The following is a 21818-nucleotide window of genomic DNA, read 5'->3' as shown; positions in this document are numbered from 1 at the left end:
TGTTTTTCCAATTTCTAAATTTTCTATATTTATATTTGTTAGGCTGATCTATTAAGAGCTTCATATTTGAATTGAGCATTGCAATATTGGTTTACTTTTTTCTTAGTTGCTTCTTTCCATATATCTCTTTTTGGAAGGGGTTTCTGTAAATAGTTGATGGAAGGAAGATCATACATCTCAGGTATATTCAGTATTCTGCTGAAAAATAATCTGTTCTTGTTGTCATAGTTATTGGCAATTTGTCTTTTCATAACATCTTTAATTTTGCTGTTGTCACATGTTACAATGGAGTATAAAAGGGATAATTGTCTTTTATGTATTTTAGCTTTCAGTTTATAAGAAAAAATAATAAGAAATATAGGTCACCGATAAGTTGAATTAGATATTTTGATTTTAATTCTAATCGCAATTTTGCAGCAAAGGGAGATAGTTTGGAGGTTTTTCAATGATGTAAACATTTTAAAAGTCACCTGGGGTAAACATGTATTGATTTTTTTGGGTTTATTTATTAACCATATCAAAATGTAACAACTACTAGTGTAACAAATAAAATTTGTAATGAAATGAATGTTTCCTTTTTGCTGAAATGTTTGTACCCTTGAGACTCATTAAGAGGACAATTGATGGTTTACTTTGACCTATAATGGTTTACTTTTATAAATTGTTATTTGGATCGAGAGTTGTCTCATTGGCACTTACACCACATCTTCCTATATCAATTCGATAGATAAAGAAAAGTTTATTTTATATGCATGTGTGACAATTGTAGTGTAGAGCGTCCAAAAACCGATAAGTCAGAACTGTTACCATAGTCAAAATTATCAACTAATGCAAGTTATTTCTCATATAACCAAAACACTTTTTGTTAACTAAAAAAGCCATTTCGAAAAAAAATGATATTAAATTAAAATATTTACTTTATAATACATCATTTTGCTAATTTTCAGAAAGTTTGAAGCATTTTGAAAAATCCCAAGTTTGTACTGTTTCTATGGCAACGGCAGCCATTTTGAAAATCCCAAAGTCATAAGGCTGCTTCATATTGTGCTCCGCATAATATAATACCATCATATAACATTTAATGGCTGTAGAACACTAATGTTCTTGAATGTTCCATCATATATTCACATGTTTGCTGTTTCCATGGCTATGGCCGCCATTCTTTATTTCCAAAGTCAGGTGCACAATTACACACGGTGGTTATCATTATGGTGTAGTTCCATCAACATTGGTCCATTCAGTTCCGAGAACTAAGCTGAAAAAAAGTGTGGAATAAGAATAATAATAAAAAAAGAATAGAACAATAACAAAATGTCACCCGATCTTCGTCAGGGTGACATAAATAGATCAGATAGCTTAGAAATAGTGTCACTGATATAAATGGACATATTATTCTAACTGTTAAACATATCAGTTCTTATGTATAATACATTTGATCTGAATTTCTATTTATTTGACGTGTCGTATTGTTTTGTAGATTACATTTGTACAAAAAGCAATTCTGCAAAATATACATGTCCACCAATAATGAAAATACAGTAAGTATTAGTCCAATTTCCTAGAATCTTCTGAGCTTGCAGACTTACAACGTAATGCTTGCAGGCTTACACTGTAATACTATATTTTGCTTGTTCTATTTGTTTTATTTCTGAATATCGGGATATGCAATTCATTTTTCTGAACTCAAAATTTAATTATACATTTATTCCTATTATTGAACACTGGATATAGGTTAATTGTGAATCATTCATGACTCAACTAGTTTTGGCCTGTAAATGCTATCTCCGGAATGTTAAATTAAAGTAATCTAATAAACATTGGCGAATTTTGTTCAGCCTATCTTTTTTTGTTTACAGACAGATAAAGTCTGCACCGAAACTCTGATCTAACTTCTAGTCAGAAGACCAATTTTGAACATTCTTTTTATATACATCATATATGTGGCTAAACAAAGAATATTTTAAGATTTGCGAAATCTGACAAGTCCAAAATTGAACATTTCTAAATCTAATCTTCATAGTAATTATAGCCAGTGATCTACATGAATTAAAATTAAATGATGGAGGAACTCTCACCAGAACAAAACTATTGTGAAAGCTGCATTTACATGTATTTTATAGAGTTATATAGAGTATGATCTAACCTTCAGTAAGTGTAATAGCTTCAACAGCTTCCTCGAACAAAAAATTCCTTTCTGAGGCCTCTGCAATACATTCTATTACTTCACCAATTTCAATTTCTCTGTCCTTCAAGGTCTTGGAGTTTATGCAATGTATATTCATTGCTGCCAGCAGATTGTTCAATTGGGTCTTCTCAATTCCAGCATGAATCATCCCTGAACATTTTATGTTAAAATAAGCATCTACATTTCATAAAATGGATTTGACTACAAATACTAATTTGTTAAATATGGTATCAATTAATACATATACTGAAATACATTTTAGTAGTACAGGTAGTTATCATACTAAAAGCAATATTTCCAGAAATAATTACCTTCTCCATCATTGATTCTCATGAAAAAATAGATGTATTTTTTACATGCCAGAAATGCAATGTTGTTTGATACTGCACATTATTGACTAATTTTGGTGAAACTATGAGCAGAATCTTTCAATTTCTGCTAGTTCAATCTGGCATTTTGCATGTTTAAACGCACAGGCGTGATTTAATTCCTTTGAACATTTATAAGTTAAATGTATTTGTGAAAAAAATAGTTTAGAATATAGAAAAAAAACTCTCTTAATCTGACCAGTACAAAAGATCTTTCCTTTTTTTTTATACTTTTAATCTTTAAGTGGAGAATGAAAACCATGAACCAAATTTCTATTAACCCGAATTTTATCAATTTTCTCATTGGTGTATAGTGCATTATTTTTATTATCTGAACAGATTATGTTAAAGATTGTTGAAAATTTTACTGAATCTCAATCAATTTATTACTTTCTCTTTTAGTTGCATAGTAGAATATGTATTTATTGATACATGCATTTGTTAACCGAAAAAAAAAAAATAAGTCAGTTAATTTGTGAGTACTGTATGGATAATACATAAAATTGTTTCTGTTCGTATCCTTTCCCAATAAATAAGGCCGTTAGTTTTCTTGTTTGACATTTTCATTTCAAGAATCAAGGGCTTTTAGAGCTGACTATTATGTATTAACTTAACGTATTGTTGAAGGCCATACGGTAACTATAGTTGTTAATTTCTGTGTCATTTAGTCTCTCACCGTCTTTTGTGGAGAGTTGTCCTATTGGCAATCATACCACATCCTCTTTTTTATATTGTAAATTCGTTTCATGATTAAAAAAAATGGTACATCATTGTTAGTATTACCGGGCTACTTTTTCAAAACAATTATTTATCCATCAAGGGCAAGAATTAAATCAGTCAGTGAGAATCATTATGTCAATAACAATGAATGCTTCAAAACAATCAATCAATTTTTAAACATTCTCATGAATTTCCCTACATTTCTAGAATATATATGATAATATCATATACATATCTGATTAATTATATCAATTTTTAGTACATGTACATGTACCCTTAATATTGATGTTTATATTTTTTTAAAGTAGCGAGAACAAAACTAGGGCCAGTGGATTCTGCTGACTATGGGATATGGGGTTTGCTCATTGTTGAAGGCTGTATGTTGACCTATAGTTGTTAACTTCGTTTTGGTCTATTGTGTCTCATTAGCAATCATACCACATCATCTTTTTTTTTTATATGTATTGGTGAACAAGCTCAGGGCAGGCGAACATGTTATCAGGACAAACGGACCCGATACCGCCCATAGTGGACAAAAAGTTTTCGTACGAAATGACTACACGTAGCTACAACGTACCTATATCAAAAGTACAATATCTTAATACATACACATGATTATTTCAGGGAAAGTCTCCATATGACTGGGAAATGCAATAATTGGTAGTCATTTATAATTGGAAAAGATAATAATAAAGCAACATATTAAAGTACCTGTAGCCACTTTAGTATTTATATCAAAAATACCATTTCCTCTCTTCACTTCAGTACGATATTAAGTTTTGCCCAATTTGATTCGGTCAACATTTACACATTCAGTACACTGACAATATTCCTGACAAGCCAAGGGGTCTGAGTCCAAGTGAGTAATGCAAAGGATGACAACACTTAGTGCATTGTTGTAATTGTTTGGCAAGGGCATCACGCTCTACTACAAAACGGCAATTACTTAAACCAACAAGATCTGATGGAATGTTTGTGAAGTCTAAGTCAAAATCTACATTGTAATCTTTTTCTGCCAAATCTATAACAATTTCGTTTTGTAAAACAGGATGAAAACAGTTAGTAGTTGTTGTGTCTTTGACATATGGTTGGTCGATAGAAAAATCAGGGACAACATGTATGTCATCTTCATCTTCAACAGTTTGTGTCACACAATTTTGTCGGTTGCAAATTAAGTTTTCTACTCTTTTAGTTTTCTGTATTTGTCTATTCTTTGCAAACTTCCCCCGCTCATTTCTTACTACAGACATACTTCTAAAGCAGACGATATTCTGGTTATAATATAGTTTACGGTTGCTCCGATTTATTAGGTCTTTCCACTTTTCTGTGGAAAGACCTATTGTTTTTCTTCTGATTATTTTTTTTTTCTTCCGCCTAATTTTGTTCTTGCGATAAACATTTGTTTCGCAATATGTCGCTTAGATATTTTGTATATGATATCGAACAGTTTATGCGCTTTTGAAATTTACCCTGCGTAAACGAATACTTTTCTTTGTAGGAGTTATCTCCCCAAACACTGTTTTCCTTGTTATCGCATCTCCTTCGCAACCGTTAAAGATTATGACAAATTTATTTTACAAAATTGCTCGTTATATCCTTCGCATGATTTGTCCTATTTTGACCGAAGCGATATGACCGCTCCATATGAGAGTTATTTCCCCTTATGCATCTGATATAAGTGATATGAATTTCTATCTTATAAACCATAAGTGATAGAGACCTAGGATCTTTTGATTTGAGGTCCTTGGTCCCAAAAAATGAAAATTAGGTCAAGGTCAAAGGTCAAGGTCATATTCTAATATTTGAATTTGGCTTATTTTCACTTATATCCAAAGACTGTATAAGATATCAACAATTTATTTTTACTAAATTGTTAGTTGCGACATGTCGTAAGATGTAAATTTTGATTGCAAGCGTACGTTGAATGTAAAAGGGAGTTTTCTCCCCTCTTGTATTTAAAAATACGCGTTTGGTGATATAACTCATTAACTAAATATAATTAAGACCTATGATCTTTTGATTTGAGGTCCTTGGTTTATGACCTTGAAATTGATCTCAAGGTCATAGCTTAATTGACGTTCTAGATTTTGACCTTTGCTTTTATTCTATATGTATACATGATAAAGATATAAAACTTTTAGAAAAAGGTATCAAACCATTTAACCTTGAAAAAAACAACCGGAAGTGACTTTTTGTAAACCGGAAGTAGCTATTTTTTGTACTTTATTAATATAAAAGTATATAGAACCAGATATTTTTGGAATCAGTGTCAAGTAAATATTCAAATATTATCGGAAGTAACATTTTTCAAACCGGAAGTAACAAATTATCTCCCTTATTTAAAAAAAATGTATGGAAACAATATATTTTTGGAATCAGCTTATTAGAAGCTATCATTTGACGATTGAAATGACATTTTAAACTTAGTTTCACAACTTTTCATATCAAAATACATTGTTTTGATGGAAAGACCTTCAATTGTTCTCTGAACAATTGGTTTTTAATTTTACTTGTCATTTTTCGGTATCGGGACCGTTCGCCCTAGTAACATGTTCGCCCTGAGTCCGTTTGCCCTGAGTTCGTTCGCCCTTAGAGTCCGTTCGCCCTTCTAAAAATATCAATATTCAGGGCATTGAAGTTGAATAAACTTAATCAGATATATTTCTATGGTATATATTCTTGAAATTTATGGAAACATGGAAATATCGAAAAGTTTATGGCTTGTTAAGGATCATTAATTTATTGTTTTATTACAAAATAATTTGGATCACTGCTTATTGTGATACCTGTCTTTTGATGGATTAATAATATTATAAAAACAAATTTGTTTTGATAATATATTCAGCTTGAAATTAATTTAAAAAAAAATGTACGAACTGTAAAACGGAATTACAAGTTCATTCATCATAATACTCTGAGACTAGTCTAAGTTATACTGCATACATTAGTGAATGACTGAATACAATTATTTTGTTAACAAATATCAATAAAGATAAATACATTGTAAGCCAGTATTCTACTGCAATCAAAGGGAAAATGATGAAATTGATTGCGGCAAAATAAATATTCGGTGAATTTTTCAACAAACTTCAACATATTTTGTTCACATACTTAAAATTATGCCACTAGACAACAATTAGAAAAAAAATAAAAATCAAGGCGAATGTTACCTGGGCAAACAGGTATCAGGGCGAACAGGTACTAGGACGAACGTGATTCAGGGCGTACGGACCCGGATTCTAATTTTTCTCGAGTTCTTTCAGGTGCACATGACTTTGGCTGGTTCATTTCGTAGGTTAAACAGCATATGAAATACATATAAAAACACCGAAATGATCATCAGATGCCGTCGTTTTCGTGTATTATTTCTTAGTCTACAATAGCCGCCTCAATAGTACAAACTTCACCAACAACTTTCGTTTTTTACTTCCTTGTTAACATATTTATAAAATCGGAAGTGCAAAATTTAAGAATAAAATGACTCAGTAGATAAATTACTTGGATACCGTAGCTATACAAAACTTGTTGCGCAGTGGGCGCGAAAATTTAAACCCGTGAGCCCCCTTAAGCAGTAACATATGCATGATTAAAATAACTTCATATCAACAGAAAAGTCATGGATTGAATTAAACTATGATTGTGTGTTATTATAAAAAATATTATCTATTACATATTATATCTAACAGAATGACTATGATCAATCATGATTGATTTTCAGTTCTTTCATATTATTGTTTAGAAGAACCTTATCTAAGACTACCAGGCAAGGTGAAGAAAAAAAGAGCGAGATACAGAACACAAAAATCGAAGGTTTGCACTTTTAAAGTTTAAGGTCAAGTTAGCAATATATATAAATCACAAAATGAAACGATACCCAGATTTTCCCTCCATCACATTGAAAATGCAACAGAACGCTCAGATCTTAGAAGGCTGTGTGAGTTTCATTGATATATAAAAACAAAAACAAAAAAAGGTTGATATTTCTTGTGTGATATAAGTTTAAAAATGGTTTGATGTTTTCAATAAACCAGAGGTATGATAATATTACATTAATCAACTTTGCGATGAATAATGTCGTTAGTTGAAATTCGACTACAAATACTTTTTATCAATGGATCTGATTAAGTTATGTTGAACTTGTTTATTTTGAAAGTATTTCTTTCTTCATCCGTTATATAAATGTATTTAACTAGGAGCTTTGAGGACGTCGAACAGTAGTTTTGCTGTCTCAAATTGCGTTTAAGTGGCGACGCGTAGTTGCAATACAATTATATTTACTCCTTTTTTTCGATTATAATGTCCGCTGTAGTAGTATTCAATGCAGTTATGAAGGTGGATACATATTTTAACTTATGAGCGTTAATAAATTATATGGTGATATATAATAAAACAAATCCAACTAGCAATCAAATTCAATGAGGAGAATTGATTTACAAACTACAATATTTCAACGACATACATCCTATTCTGGAATGAATCTGTTTGGCGGACAAGTTACAGGCATTTGGATGTTATTTAATTTCATATGTTACTTCTTTAGTAATATGAGCTATTGCAAATGACATTTCAGTTAAGTAAATGTCAGAAAAAATATGATTTCTCAACAATGAGCTACCAATCATTTTCTTTCATTTTGCGGTACTGTTTTGTTTAAGGAAATTTATAAAATCTTATTTATAAGTATAACGTGCTGCTATAAGTCATTCGAAACAACAACAGACATTTGAATTATTGCTGTAGTCAGTATAGGCGTCTGCTTGTCCCTTCAATACAATGGGATGAATAAGGAAAGTTGTCTGCAAAAGTTGGAAGAATTGTAATATATGCATAATGACAAAAACAAAACACAGATTAAAAAATAATCAACAATTTAAAACCTTAAAAATGTATCAGTCGATGTGTTTAAAAAAGCAGTTATGACAAACTAATCGAAGTGTATTATTCGTACTTAAAATAGGTAAATGTAGCATACTGTGAGAAAAGCCCACATAAACAAAGATATTCGATGGTGTAGCATCAACATATAAAAAAGTCACAAAGAACTGACCGTCAAACTATACCTTGTTTAACATTAGTTTGATAACCATGATCTGTGCTGTGTAATAATTGGTCAATCAATTTCTCCCAACCATATTCATATTTTGTAAAAGTTTTTGTATTAAAAAAATAACACCAAGGGATAATGATTCGGCGGAAAACGATCTGTTAGCAAAATTATACATATATCTTCATAAAAAAACTCAACCTATTTATATCTAACCTACAAACCTATTGTTCAGGTTGGGTATTTGATATTCAACTGTTTATATTATACTCAACAGTACTTGCCAGAGATGACTTGCAATTCGGAGTGTTGCTAATATTTTCAGTGTTTATCTGTATATGTAAGTTTTAATATAAATAAAAATAAGGTGGATGGGTAAACTCAATATGTGAATAGACAAGTAATAAAGTCGGTTGTGTTTGACTGTAACCTCAACTTAGTATTATAACGTATTACATATTATATATATATATTGTTTTATTAAAGTGCAGCCTGATCTAACATTATAATACAATTATGAAACATATTTTATGTCAGCCAGCCTTCATAGGCTTATGATGCACTGTACCTATAAAATTCCCACAGTTATCTGTTATAATTGTCAAATATCAATTTAAATGTACAATAAACAAGTAGTTAATTTTTTCGCTTTACTGTTTGCGTTCTAATATCAGAAATGTTAGTAACAAATTTTGACATTGTTTTAACACCGACACTAATTAAAAATTTAAATTTATCCATGTCAGACATGTTATCAAAATTAAAGTTATATCTCTGTTTACAGTCCATAAACATGCGATTTCTCTGTAACGAATAGGTAGGACAATGTAATAAAAAGTTTTTTTCGTCTTCTACCCTTCCAGTTCTGCAAACTTTACCAAGTCGTCTATCAGCTTGTACTCCCCGATAACGTCCTTTCTCGATTTCAAGGGGGGAAACACCACATCTCAGTCTTGCAATTGCTGACCTTTCATGGCGTGAAATGCCTAATTTTAGGTACGGCGGAACACTGTCTATACGTGCGGAGTTTTGGCATAGCTTCTACGGCTTTTTCCCATGTGATCTGGTACTTTTGCATTAGTATGTCTTTTGCAAAGTTACTAATAAACTTGGCACTAAGCCATCCGTACATTTCGATTTAAATAAAGTATCAAGTCCACTTTCATTCATTATTGATTTTAAATTGTTGTACAACGTATCCTTATGATTTTGCGAAAAACTACAATCCCAAGCATATATCCTGGATGGTAATCTTTCCGATAGCATATTAACAATGCGACACCAAAGCTTAATCATCTGACAATGATTTCGGATAGAGACTGGAATCCATGCCATTTCACCTATCATTCCCGGTATCGGTGTAATATAAGAACAAGTATAACAATTGTAATTTGTAAACGACGTTAAAAGAAGCTGTTTAAGAATTTTAAGAATCCATATATGGTTAATACCACTACGCGAGTACAATAATTTTGTAGTTTGTCGTTCAAAGTATCATTTAAGTTAAAATAGAACAATAACATGATGACGGAATCTTTAAAAGTACAGAGTCGCGTTATAAGAATCAAAGAAATACGAAGAAGAGTCGTCACTTCTGCTGAAGTTCGTGTTGGGTGGATAATGAATACATGATTCGGAGACCATCTCAAAAAGTACATATACTAAATATTTTTTGTTACCTATATAGTAATAAATAAGCAATACAATTTGTAAAATACTCAGGAGAAGATCAAATATATTTTCAAGAACCAACACATATTGAAAAAAATCATTTTTAGATCAAGTAAAATTAATCATGTGAATAATCTACTTTTTTCACGTTTTATAAGACAAATAGTAAGTGGGTTTGGTCGTGAAACTACGAAAGCCATAAAAAAATCCACAAACAAAAGATCAACCCCTTAAGACTTTTATATTTAAGGTGCATGGACCACTATTCTTTAAGGTTTAATGTTCTTGGTCTGTTTGTCTTTTTCATTTTTAGCCATGGCGTTGTCAGTTTTTTTTAGATTTGTGAGACTGACAATCTGTGATCTAAGACTGCTACTCAATGATCGATAATTTATAACCCTGTACTGATTATTTGTTTTATTAGATAATATTGCATTTATCAAAAAATGACTCAAAGTCATAATTAAATAATAAATAATGTTAAATCCCTAATATTTCGATTTCCTCTTTTGACGATAAATACGGTAAAGATGTCAGTCTTCATGAAGTTTAAGATGGAATGAGGTTAGCTACTCCGGATTACGGATATCTGTGGAAAAATACTTGATTGCTCGTTCATTGTGGAAACGATAAAAACATTATTTCATAAAATAAATGAAACATGTCACCATTATTTTGATTATGTGAAAGTACTTCCTTTTTTCTTCTGAAGTTAGAATGCCTAAACAGATGTTTGAAATGGTCACAATACATACTTTCTAATATCAAGATATTTTTACAGTTTTTTTTGTAAATGGTATATGCTGCAAAAAAGGTAAGTGATTTCAATACAATTTGTCCTTGAATACCTGAATTCTGATTTATCCTGTCATATACAACACATAATCGGACACAAACCGTAACAGAATAGAAATGATTTTAGGTTTAAATTTAAAAAAAATCATGACGACAATGTTAGCCTTATTATAGTCAATTCCGACGATGCATTAACTCTTTGCAATGTTTAAAAAAAACCAATCAACAATCCTTAACTCATAAGGCTCGCTCGCTGTTTTGGCTTAATTTTATATTTTCGGCTATTCAAAAGAAGGATACAGATGCCAATGGAATATGTAAGCTCATTAGCCAACGAAAAACTGATGATGAAATAGCAAAGAGCAACAGCATACAAAACACAACGTACAAAACATGATATTGTTCTCTGGTGCTCCGAAAGGGCTAGCAGATCCTGCTTCACATATGTACACATTTGATCCCCTGTCGTGTTATACCCATACAAAATGTTATATCAAGATATGAGATATCATAAGTACATTTTTAAATTTCTCAAAACAGAATTGAATTAAAAATGATTCAAAATTATAATTAAAATATAATGATAAACGTTTTGTTATTCAGTGAATGTTCCTAGATAAATTTATTTGCTACACTTTTTGTAGAGAACCCCCCTCTCGAGACTAATGAACAAGTACTGCAACAGAATGTTGATGCATCCTTAAAGTGTAATTCCATTCTATTCTGTCTTAACCTTTTCGTGAAATTGAAGATGCATATCTTTACTTTGCAAATGTTTCCACTACTGTTGATCAGTTGTCATACTTATGCACATTACACAATTGCAACATTAAAAGTTATTTTGTTAAAGACATTTGTTTTGTTTTTTTACTCATTAGCACCATTTTAAATATAATTCGTCCTGGACTGCAAAACTATTCGTATCATTCAATATATCTTGGTCCCGTCTCCAATGTGACGAATAGGTCAAATCGATATCTGGAAAGGCATTTGACAATGTCTATTTCGTTTGACTATGTAATCTCAACTTGATGCAAACAGACACTACGAGATAATAGTATCACAAGGTATAAAACAAAAGATGAATATGTAATGTTGTTTTCAATGGTAACATGCAAAGTTCGTTAAAAGTAGCGATTACTTTTGTGGTAAATCAACGACAAAGGAAATGCACATGTAAATGCGCATGTGTATGCAAAGAAATTAAATAAAAGAACAGAACTTGAAGGAATAATCAAAACGGTAAGTCCCTTATCAAATGGGAAAAACAAAAACATCAAACGAATGGAAAACAGCTGTCATATTCCTGTCTTAGTACACGTAGAAAATAGAAGATTAAACCTGGGTTTATAGCAAGCTAAAAATTGCACGTGTATGACTATCCCGTTACATTGACTTAATATTGCGAGCCAAAAAAACCGACAAAAAAGTAGACATGTCAAAACAAGGGTACAGTAGTCAACATTGTGTTAACAAATTGAATCACTATATTAAAAACAATCAACTCCGTCATCAAAGAAAAACAAAATGACATGTAGACAAATCTATAGAAAAACTTCATAAACCATAATGAAAGACAAGAATATGAAAATATGAAAAAAGTACAATAATGCAATGACAAAGCTATCTTTACATTGCATAAAGCTCGAAAGTTGTTGTAGAGGTGGCGTAAGTGGTCTATGAAAGATGTCAATATCCCATTCAACATACAATATTTCCTCACAAGCAGTTGAGGTTTAACCGCTTTTTACCCGTCCCACTATACAGATACTTTCTATTGGCTGTTGAATTCTGACTATAAAAGAAGAAATAACCATTGAAATTTAAAATAGAATACTTGATTAGTATTGCAAAAACACATTGTATAAACATGATTCTGAATTAGCAAGTTGAATAAACATCTTTTTGTGTATTTAGTTTTTGGTAATTTGAAGACCGATATAAAAGGTAATACAAGCATAAAAGATGAACCGAAAGAGTATTTCCAGAGATTACAGATTACAGGTAAAGAAGAGGAACCAAAAGCACTTAAACAATCGGTAAAGTTAATTATAAAAATTCCAGATTGAAATTGGAATAAAAGAGCTTACTTACTAAATTTCGAATATAAGAGAGCATGATATATAATTAATGGTTCACGTTTGTCTCTATATATCATATTTGTTTTCATTAATCTTTTTGTACATAAATTAGACCGTTAGTTTTCGCGTTTGAATTGTTCAACATTGTCATTTCGTGGCCTTTGGTATGGGTTCTTTACATTGTCGAAGGCCATAGGGTGACATAGTTGGTAGTTTATGTGTCATTTTGGTGTTTTGCGCAGAGATGTCTCATTGGCAATCATACTACATTGTTTTCTATATGAAATATTTATATACATTTCAAACATTTTTGAATGCAATAGTCCTGTCACAGGTGCATAATAAATAGCATACAAACATGACTCTAATTGTATTTGACATTAATACAATAACATATTCTGATATCAACTTTATTAATTATCAAAGAGATAAAAAAAACACAAAAACAAAACAAGCCAGATTCTTACATTAAAATTTGCTTGTGGTAGCATAGAGTTCTAAAGAGCATACTCATCTCAATGAAATTCGCGATAACTGACAAACAAGAAAGAGTGGGGAAGCTTAAATCCACACGGACGGCTAATGCTGTAAAACAATTTAAAAATGTTACTGTTTCTTCAATATCAAATGCATATTTAAAAAAACAATAAAATTCAAATGAAAACCAATTCAAATAAAAATCAAATTCTTAAAAAAAACACCTTAATATGTAAAGCCCTGTTTGACATACCAATACATAACTAGGGCAACATTTTTTGTTAGCTTGACCAAGTTATTTACGTTGTTTGTTTGCTCTTTTTTGCAACCTTTGAAAGACTTGTTTTTGAATTTGATTTGCCCTTAAAGTCGAATTCACAAACATTTGAACTTAAGTTCACAACATTTTAACTTCACCCACTACCGGTTGTGTTGGTTTCATAACGGTGCAAAATGTGGTGCAGGTATTTCCTATATCTATTCAGTTTTATGTTTATTTTTTATGTTTTTCCTATCGTCATTTATCTTTTTGTCATTAAGGATTTCGAATACTCCCTTGGTATATATGCTGTCATTGTGTTATAGTGCCATGCTATATGTTTGTTTACATATGTGTTTGATTTATAGTGATTAGGATAGTGACTTAATATTGACTGATGTACCTTTATTTTTGACATTTTTACATATAATGTCTGTTTGTTTTGTTTACATCTCGTTGTCATGATAATAGAATTGCATGTAATTGTCATAGAAAGGAGAGGTTTAGCTAGCTATGAAAACAGGTTTTTTCCACCTTTTCTACATTCGAAAATGCCTGTACCAAGTCAGGAATATGACAATTGTTGTCCATTCGTTTAATGTGTTTAAGTTTGCCATCGTATGAGGGAGATCGAGTGTCATTTACTGATATTTATCGAAACGTAGCTGCAACTTTACATTTTCTTCCTGTTGCATCCATATTTGCTTCAAAAGCAAATGAAACAGTTATCTCCATACACATTAGTGGATTTATCACTAACTTGAACTCCTTGTTCCTAGGACGATCGGCCACACTGTGGTTTATAAGTGTAATATATATATATAGTGATATGTGTCTTAATCAGTTCTTTGTTTGGAGTGGAGCGATACGTAAGAAAAGTTAAGAAGTCAATAAGAATAAACAAACGATGATTGTCTTTTGTGAGTTGAATGTTAGCATTGTGTCGATCTGATTGCTAGTACTCACACACAGACTTTCAAACTGATTTTGACAGTTATTTATTATGTTTTGTTTCCACATTATGTATATGCCTGCGCCAATTTACGTCAGATTACTGAATGTTTACTTTATAAAAGTATCCGTTATTAACTACATTGTGTATTTGAATAAATGATCACAGTCATGATATGACGGGACACTTGTCTTAGAAAAAATACATAGATATTTCATATATAAAGTTAACTCTCACACACTTGGATATATCTTATCATATCTATTGCTTTGAAATCAACATTGCCTTCACTTTTATGTTTTATTTTTAAGCGTTTTCTGAATATAGTGATTTAACTTGAGTATTGTTCTAACTGATTTTATTCTCTTTGAATAACGTATTTATAAGTTTATTTATCATGAATACGACTGGTGCAGTTGTATTTATATATAGTCTTAAGTATTGGAAATTGTAATGCAGAAAACAATTTCGTATTCTAAAACAATCAGATAAATTTTTAGGGTCAAAGGTCAAGTAAGAAAATGAAAAGTATTTTCTCATTCTATTTCTACCATAGGGTATCTACAAAAATCATGTCAAATCTTTTAATCAATGCGCCTATTTGTCGATAGGACTGTTCTGACAATTAGTTTACAGACAATTAGACACTGTTCAGAAAGTTTTGAAATACTTCAGTTTGTTCTTGATCTGTACAGGCAAATACTTCTTGATTTTTTGATAAAAGACCAGAAAATTGAAAATGACTTCATAATTTAATTAGGAGCTGTTCAGACCGTGTATGGTTGTAGACTTTCAAGTTATGAGGCTTCTGTTTATGTTATTTGGATATTATTTTCTTGGTATTAACTTGGAATATTTGAAATATGTTTTGTGTGTTAAATTATAGGAGTATTCAGATTTGAATTCAAGAATTGATATCCAACAAAACTTAAAAAGTGCACCAACAGATACTTTTTACAGTAGAAGAACATTGACGTCTCCTGACGATAGTATATTGACTTCTTCAACTTTTGAAAAGACAGGTATTCATAGTCCATTGATATTAATTGTAAAAATAACTAATTTTGAAAGGAGTTTCTCCAGTGTCTCAGCTTATCACCCCGTGTACGTCCTGAAGAATAACACAACTTAGTATTAAAATAAACTAATCACTTTACCTATCTAGCTACTAAACCAATTCAAATCGAGTAAAGTGCACATAAATTTTACGAATTTGATAACATTAACCATAAATTCAGAAATTATTGAGTGCATTTCTTATTTTTAGAAGGATGGAAAATAATTTCAGAAAAATCTTTGTACATATATAGATAAAGGAAGATGTGGTGTGAGTGCCAATGAGACATATAGACAATAATAGTGCATTGACTTGACATATCAACTATATAAGGATGAGGCTTAGAAACGGGGAAATGCGAGGCTGTGCCGAGCTATTTCCCCGTTTCGGGCCGAATCCTTATATTGTTGATATGTCAAGTCAATGCACTATTATTGTCTTTATACTGCAATCTTAATCAACATTTTCAATGGTTGTTTAATGCGTTAAAGTTATTTATTTGATTTAAATATTAGGGAAAATTCCCTTTAAAAAGGCCTCATAGCATGCTCGCGGAGAAATATACAACACAATGAAGTGTACATATTTACCTGTTGAAACTCACACTCGATGGTGAACGAAATCGTTTGAGTATGGACTTAAATATCAACCATAAGCATGAAACATAATGATTTATAGGTTACAAACAAAAAATATTAACAGATGAAATATGTTTTTCCAATAATTGCAAAAGGAACAAGGTTGAGTCGATCCAAGCATCGTTGTATGCATTGGTAACAAGAACAGGTTGAAGAGGTTGTATGAATAACTACATACTATTTCGGCATTTTCTATTTAAATATTCATGAGGAAAAGTGATATCGGATCAGGTACTGTATATGACAAAGAAATATACAGTCAACGCATTTTGACTGCTCAAATAGAACGAGTGCAGTATAAATGTATGTATTAGGTATCAGAATGCAAGTTCTTATCATTGCGATTCTCACAAATTCTAATTATTCGAATTAAGAAATACCTGGAAATTATTTCTGAATTAACAGTATTACTTTATTTAAAAAAAAATAAGGATTTTCTTATTCCAGGAATAGATTACCGTAGTCGTATTTGGCACAACTTCTTGGAATTTTGGGTCCTCAATGCTCTTCAACTTCGTACATGTTTGGCTATATAACTATTTTGATCTGATCGTCACTGATGAGTCTTATGTAGACATTGTAGTCTGACGTACTAATTTAAAATCCTAGTACCTCTGAATATTTGATTGATGGTGTGAGACCCTGATGCCTTTTCATAGCAAAAATGGTTTACAGGTTTTACAGGTTCCTTGAATTTGCTTATGAAAAAAAACCCACATTTTAACCATTAACGTGTCTGATAAAAAAGTATATTAGTTTTCAATGGATTATATAAATGTAGTCTAAATAATGGTCAAACAAACAATACTATTCGTATTGTTAATTATAAATGCACATTTTGTATCGTGTTTAAAAAAAAAAGATAAAAACAATATACTGTCACCATTCAATTGGTTTTCTTAAACAGACTGCTATATACATGATATAAGTATAAGTAAACATATTTTTCGTTTAAATGTAGAATGCACCAAAAATTGGTTTGTAGACTGCATAATTGACGAAAGGTTACACGCACTGACTAGATCTTCAATGGATAGTTTCAAAAGTAAGTATTCTTATTATTGAAGCAAATGTTAAATACTTTGCCAAAAGAAAGTCTTGAGTCGACGAAGGACAGAGACCGCGATGCATTAACAGCCAATACATGTGAGTTGACTTGTTTAAACATCTAACAATCAATTGGCAGTACAAATTGATACAGTTGTGAGAAGTTCACGACCAAACAGGACCGACAAAAATTAGTAAAATCATCTAAGCCCAATTTACCTTAAGGAGTTGAAACCTTTTTTTGTTTATAGTTTCCAAATTTATAAATGGGCATATTTAGAAAGGTTTATCATCAGTCATGACACTACCGATGTATTAATTCCTGGGCTGAAATTCCGAAGACAGAGGTATCGACCCAGTGCTGTACAAAATAAAAACAACACGTTATAAATTTCATGCGTTCAAAGTGATGTTCTGAATTTACCTTCATCATGAAAGCATAAAGCCAAACATTTGAAAACCAGACAGTTGAAGCGCTTGATGACCAAAATAAAATCGAACCAATTAGTCATATCAATCTTTGGTCAGCATTGCCTATGGAGTTAAGGATAGTATTATGCCCTGGCGTATTCAGAGGCTTGGCGTTCTTTGTTAACACCTAAATCAATCCTGATTATTTGATATAAAGTTTAAGACAAAGTTGACCTTAGATGTATTCAATTCCGGTTTTATTTTATTGTAGTTTTTTTCTTGAAAAAAAACATGATACTGATTGTTTGTTTCCATTTTTATACGACCGCATTAAAAATTTTCGTCGTATATTGCTATCACGTTAGCGTCGTCGTCGTTGTCGTCTGCGTCGTCGTCGTCCGAATACTTTTAGTTTTCGCAGTCTAACTTTAGTAAAAGTGAATAAAAATCAATGAAATATTAACACAAGGTTTATGACCACAAAAGGAAGGTTGGGATTGATTTTGAGAGTTTTGGTCCCAACATTTTAGGAATTAGGGGCCAAAAAGAGCCCAAATAAGCATTTTCTTGGTTTTCGCACTATAACTTTAGTTGAAGTTTATAGAAGTCTATGAAATGTTGACACAAGGTTTATGACCACAAAAAAAAAAGTTGGGATTGATTTTGGGAGTTTTGGTTCATACAGTTTAGGAAGTAGGGGCCAAAAAAGGGCCCAAATAAGTATTATTCTTGTTTTTCGCACAATTACTTTAGTTTATGTAGATAGAAATCAATGAAATTAATACACAATGTTTATGACCACAATAGGAAGGTTGGTATTGATTTTAGGAGTTTAGGTCCCAACAGTTAAGAAATTAGGGGCCAAAAAGGGACCAAAATAAGCATTTTTCTAGGTTTTCGCACCATAACTTTAGTATTTATAAATAGAAATCTATGAAATTTAAACATAAGGTTTATGACCATAAAAGGAAGGTTGGTATTGATTTGGGGAGTTTTGGTCCCAACAGTTTAGGAATAAAGGGCCCAAAGGGTCCAAAATTAAACTTAGTTTGATTTCATCAAAAAATGAATAATTGGGGTTCTTTGATATGCCGAATCTAACTGTGTATGTAGATTCTTAAGTTTTGGTCCCGTTTTCAAATTGGTCTACATTAAGGTGCAAAGGGTCCAAAATTAAACTTTGTTTGATTTCATCAAAAAATGGAATAATTGGGGTTCTTTGATATGCCGAATCTAACTGTGTATGTAGATTCTTAAGTTTTGGTCCCGTTTTCAAATTGGTCTACATTAAGGTCCAAAGGGTCCAAAATTAAACTTAGTTTGATTTTAACAAAAATTGAATCCTTGGGGTTCTTTGATATGCTGAAGCTAAAAATGTACTAAGAATTTTTATTATTGGCCCAGTTTTCAAGTTGGCCCAAATCGTGGTCCAAAATTACACTTTGTTTGATTTCATCATAAATTGAATAATTGGGGTTCTTTGATATGCCAAATCTAACTGTTTCTGTAGATTCTGAATTTTTGGTCCCGTTTTAAAATTGGTCTACATTAAAGTACAAAGGGTCCAAAATTAAACTAAGTTTGATTTTAACAAAAATTGAATTCTTGGGCCTCTTTTATTATTATATTAAGAATTGTGCTATAGCAAGAAATTTTCAATTGCACAGTTATAAATTCAGCAATAGCAAGAAATCTTCAATTGCACAGTATTGTGCAATAGCAAGAAATATTCAATTGAACAGTATTGTGCACTAGCAAATATTTTCATTGCACAGTATTGCACAATAGCAAGAAAAAACTAATTGCACAAGATTGTGCAATAGCAAGAAATTCCAATTGGATTTCAATTGGAGTTATCTTTCTTTGTCCAGAATAGTAGTTGAATCAACTTAAATCATTGTTTTATGCAATATACAATAAAATTGAGAATGGAAATGGGGAATGTGTCAAAGAGACAACAACCCGACCAAAATAAAAAAACACAACAGCAGAAGGTCACCAACAGGTCTTCAATGTAGCGAGAAATTCCCGCACCCGGAGGCGTCCTTCAGCTGGCCCCTAAACAAATATATACTAGTTCAGTGATAATGAACGCCATACTAATTTCCAAATTGTACACAAGAAACTAAAATTTAAATAATACAAGACTAACAAAGGCCAGAGGCTCCTGACTTGGGACAGGCGCAAAAATGCGGCGGGGTTAAACATGTTTGTGATATCTCAACCCTCCCCCTATACCTCTAACCAGTGTAGAAAAGTAAAAGCATAACAATACGCACATTAAAATTCAGTTCAAGAGAAGTCCGAGTCTGATGTCAGAAGATGTAACCAAAGAAAATAAACAAAATGACAATAATACATAAATAACAACAGACTACTAGCAGTTAACTGACATGCCAGCTCCAGACTTCAATTAAACTGACTGAAAGATTATGATTTCATCATATGAACATCAGGCACAATCCTTCCCGTAAGGGGTTTAGTATCATACCATCATAACATATATGAGAAGAACATAACCCGTGTCATGCCAACAACTGTTTTTAGAATAAATGTGTTTAGTTCCGACGCAAAGACCTTATCAGTGACTCAATATTAACGCCAAAATATGCAATCTTTAATGACTTGACAACAGTATCGTAATTATATCCCTTCTTAATAAGTCTATTCAAAGGTTTTGTAAGTTTATGAGGTGAATACTGACACCTTTGTGCTTTATAAAGAATATTTCCATAAAAAATTGGATGTGAAATACCTGAACGTATAAAAAGTCTGCATGTTGAGCTATATTTACGAATGATGTCTTTATACCGATGATAAAATTTAGTAAATGTTTTGACTAGTTTGTGATATCGAAAACCCTGGTGTAATAATTTTTCAGTAATACATAAATTTCTTCCGTTAAAATCTAAAACATTGTTACATACACGAGCGAATCGTACAAGTTGAGATATATAAACACCGTAAGATGGTGACAAGGGAACGTCACCATCTAAAAACGGATAATTAACGATAGGAAATGAAAAATCATCCCTTTTATCATAAATTTTAGTATTCAGCTTTCCGTTAGTGATATAGATATCAAGATCGAGGAAAGGGCAGTGGTCATTGTTAGTATTAGCTTTATTTAAAGTGAGTTCACCAGGATAAATTTCATTAATATACATACTGAAGTCGTCATTATTGAGAGCCAAAATATCATCCAAATATCTAAAAGTATTATTAAATTTGTTTATCAGATGTTGTTTTGATGGGTCTTTGCTTATTTTTGTCATAAATTGTAACTCGTAACAATACAAAAAGAGGTCCGCAATAAGTGGTGCACAGTTAGTCCCCATTGGAATTCCGATAATCTGACGATATACGGAATCCCCAAAGCGAACAAAAATGTTATCTAGTAAAAATTCAAGGGAATATATAGTATCAAAGCATGTCCAATTAACATAGTTTTTTTGTTTATTGCTACTAAAAAATGACCTAAAAGAGTTTGAACATATATATTCACATTCTGATTTTTTGAATGCCCATTTAATTAGATGTGTGAATTTTTTCTTAATGAGAATGTGAGGCAATGTGGTATACAGGGTAGAAAAATCAAAACTTTGAACAGATTCAAAATCACCAATATAAGCATGCAATTTATCAAGTACTTCCAACGAGTTCTTGACACTCCAAAAGTAATTTATTCCACTATTTTCGAAGGCCTTATTTGAACAATTTATTATAAGGTTTGTAATTGTACCAAGTGTGCTGGTAAGAATAATAGACAATTTAGTAGTTGAACAATGGCTTGAAGACGAAATAAATCTATATTTGTAAGGGGTTTTGTGTAGCTTCGGAAGCCAATACATAGTTGGAACTTTCATTGTATTTGGCTCTGCTTGTAAAGCGGTGGCTAAAAGTTTATGTTTGTTACAGATTTCGTTTTCTGAAAATGGAGTCAGTTGGAATGTTGGTGAATTGGTGATTTCCTTTTTCAGAACCTCGATGTAAAATTTACGTCAAACAATAATAATATTATTAGCAGCTTTATCGGCCGGGACAAAAACAAATTCCTTGGCTAGTTCTTTTAGTTTATGTTTGATACGAGAAATAGGTTTTTTGTGGTTATTG

General features: G+C 31.4%; 1 protein-coding gene across 1 annotated transcript in view; it reads left to right on the top strand.

Annotated features, from left to right (window-relative positions):
- LOC134717962 (uncharacterized) overlaps positions 1-21818 on the top strand; it is an 81914-nt gene that overhangs the window by 49128 nt on the left and 10968 nt on the right. The window contains exons 6-11 of the mRNA XM_063580463.1: positions 1478-1538; positions 7013-7083; positions 8595-8657; positions 12701-12822; positions 15439-15574; positions 17209-17292. Of these exons, the coding sequence (XP_063436533.1) occupies positions 1478-1538; positions 7013-7083; positions 8595-8657; positions 12701-12822; positions 15439-15574; positions 17209-17292 (537 nt within the window). The remainder of the gene's footprint in view (positions 1-1477; positions 1539-7012; positions 7084-8594; positions 8658-12700; positions 12823-15438; positions 15575-17208; positions 17293-21818) is intronic.

The sequence above is a fragment of the Mytilus trossulus genome, chromosome 5 (assembly GCF_036588685.1).
Source record: "Mytilus trossulus isolate FHL-02 chromosome 5, PNRI_Mtr1.1.1.hap1, whole genome shotgun sequence".
Taxonomy (NCBI): domain Eukaryota; kingdom Metazoa; phylum Mollusca; class Bivalvia; order Mytilida; family Mytilidae; genus Mytilus; species Mytilus trossulus.
This window is presented reverse-complemented; position numbering and strand designations above follow the sequence as displayed.